The 2,272-nt window shown below is 28.4% G+C and overlaps 1 protein-coding gene across 1 annotated transcript; it reads right to left on the reverse strand.

Annotated features, from left to right (window-relative positions):
• On the reverse strand, positions 1-2,051 carry LOC132925982 (uncharacterized). The gene is made up of 5 exons (XM_060990337.1): positions 1,687-2,051; positions 1,406-1,591; positions 745-1,153; positions 195-646; positions 1-125 (listed from the first exon to the last, which is right to left on the reverse strand). The coding sequence occupies exons 1-5, from the start codon at positions 2,039-2,041 to the stop codon at positions 1-3; spliced, it is 1,527 nt and encodes a 508-aa protein (XP_060846320.1). The 5' UTR covers positions 2,042-2,051.
• Between the last annotated feature and the right edge of the window lie 221 nt (positions 2,052-2,272).

Here is a 2,272-nt window from a genome sequence, read left to right on the forward strand (position 1 = left end):
TTATTGCATTAAATTTTCTTTGATTAAGGCTGGTAAGAGATTTTCTAAATAAAACGTTTTAATTTTGGTCTCCATGTTATTTTTCCAAAAATCATCGTCTCGTTTTATTTTTTCATACATCAAACCTGTAATGATTAGTTTTTTTTAGTACATATATTTTAAATAAATATATAATTTTAATAATTTGTGTTTACCTTTTGGGGTCCATACACAAAAATAGCAATAAGTCTTTTGACTGATGTGCAGTTGACCCTGAACTTGATAATAATAATTATCGTTGCGTTTTAAGTACAATGTCCCGTCCTTAATTGAGCAATATTTAATTTTTTTACTTTGTATAGCATCTTCTGGTGCAAGTTCTTTGGCACTAGCTGGACATTTAATTTCTACTAGCGATTCATCGTCTAGTATTCCGTCAGGGGAGGCGGCTATAAATGGTATATTTTTGTCAACAACTAAACCAGCAGATTGTATTTTTGTCTTTAGAAGGTCTTCTAGCTGTTCTTTAGCGATTACTTCATTGGCAATTCCATACCTAGTGGCGGCATTTCCAGTGAATGTGCCAAATAAAATATCGTTCACAGTTTTAGCATGTGACGTTTTATCACGCATTTTACAAACTTTCCCGAAAATAGATGCTGTAAGTCTGACAATAATTTAGATATTCCATTAATTATTGTAAATTATAACTCATACAACTAAAATTCATAAATAAAACTAAATAAATAATAGGTAGGTACTAACCGTTTTTTCCTTTCAATACACCATTCTTCACACTGGTGTTGCCTTCTTGTTCTCATTTCCAATATTTTTATTTGACTCTCAGATAATGATAATTTATCCAAGTAATCACGCTTATATACTTCAATTTGATTTTCAGTTAAATCTAAGAACGGGTCGTGTAATACATTTCCGTAATTTTCATCTGGTCCAGTATTGGTCAGTGGTTTGGCAGCAGTTTTTGTGCGTTCAGATGTTTTAAAAAGGCATCGACGTCGGCTATGATTTTCAATTCTTTTCGTACTTTTTTTAATGTATTGTTTAGTATACATACCAGGGCTTTTATCGGTTATTTGTTTATTAAAAGAAGATAGACGATTAGCTCCTTCGTTATAAGCTGTAACTGCCGCATTGCATCGAAGCTCATAAGAACCTATAAACAGTTTATGTTAAATTTAAAAAGTGAATAATCGATAAAGTGAATAGGTACTAGCTTTATTATATTATAGTTATAGTGTATTATTAAATTATAATTATATATTATATAAATTATATATTTATTTATTTAAAATTAAAATTTAATTAATTTAATTTTTTTTAATTTTTTTTTTTTTTTAAACAAATAAATAAAAAATATTAATTTAATATTATAATGTATGTAGGTATACAAAAATTAAAATGTCACCTTTGTGAGAAAAGTTAATCCGTTTTCCTCCGATAAATTTGGCCAAGATTGAGTTATACAGTTCTGCCGCGTTATTATTAAAATTATACATAAGACTTTCCGTGTGGTAAGTCAGTAAATTTCTAGCACGTACAATATCATCCCATAGTTCGAATCGCTTTAGTTCATCGACAAGATTATCTTCACCTATAAATTTAAAAAATATATTATACTATTACTATTTACATATAAATACATAAATTACTCAATATACATTTATAAATTATATTTAGTGATATTACCTTCTTTTGTGCCCTGGCAGAAGTACTGTCTACAGTTGGTATGATCTCCAAACACATGGTTGGGCCCATTTACTAAATCTGATTTTAGAACCATTAATCGGGTTTCATATGGTATATTTGTTTGAAGTTGTCGATTATATTTTACAGCTTCGGTGACAGCGTATCGTAATCGTAACAGACGAGTTTGAATAATTTTTCTAAGATAACCCGGTATTGGCTCACCTTTCGAATTTTTCCGTTTGCTTGTTAAATCTCTTAATCGGTTGATGTAGTTTCGCAATAAATGGTTAGTACATTCAACTTTTTGTACAATGCAATTAGGTCCATATGGCTTAGCAATGCGTAAACGTTTCATAACGCTGCTATCTCCATCACCTTTATAAAATATTACATAATATAAAACGTCTTAAGCAAAATAAAAATTAATATTACGTTATAAGTATGCAGTACTAAATATCACAAAATAAGTTAGTTAGTATTTATTAATTTAAAAATAATATAATAGTATTTATTTATTTTTATTTTTTTATTTTTATCATACCAATCAGCTGCGAATAAATAAGATTGTGCATTTCTAAACTATGTT

The sequence above is a fragment of the Rhopalosiphum padi genome, chromosome 3, assembly GCF_020882245.1.
Source record: "Rhopalosiphum padi isolate XX-2018 chromosome 3, ASM2088224v1, whole genome shotgun sequence".
NCBI lineage: Eukaryota > Metazoa > Arthropoda > Insecta > Hemiptera > Aphididae > Rhopalosiphum > Rhopalosiphum padi.

Excerpts from the sequence above, each read along its gene's own strand:
- LOC132925982 (XM_060990337.1), bottom strand. The coding sequence starts at position 2,041 with ATGAAACGTTTACGCATTGCTAAGCCATATGGACCTAATTGCATTGTA. Across the intron at positions 1,592-1,686 it reads CTGCCAGGGCACAAAAGAAG|GTGAAGATAATCTTGTCGAT; the intron begins GTAATATCACTA and ends TTAAATTTATAG. Across the intron at positions 126-194 it reads TTGTGTATGGACCCCAAAAG|GTTTGATGTATGAAAAAATA; the intron begins GTAAACACAAAT and ends TAATCATTACAG.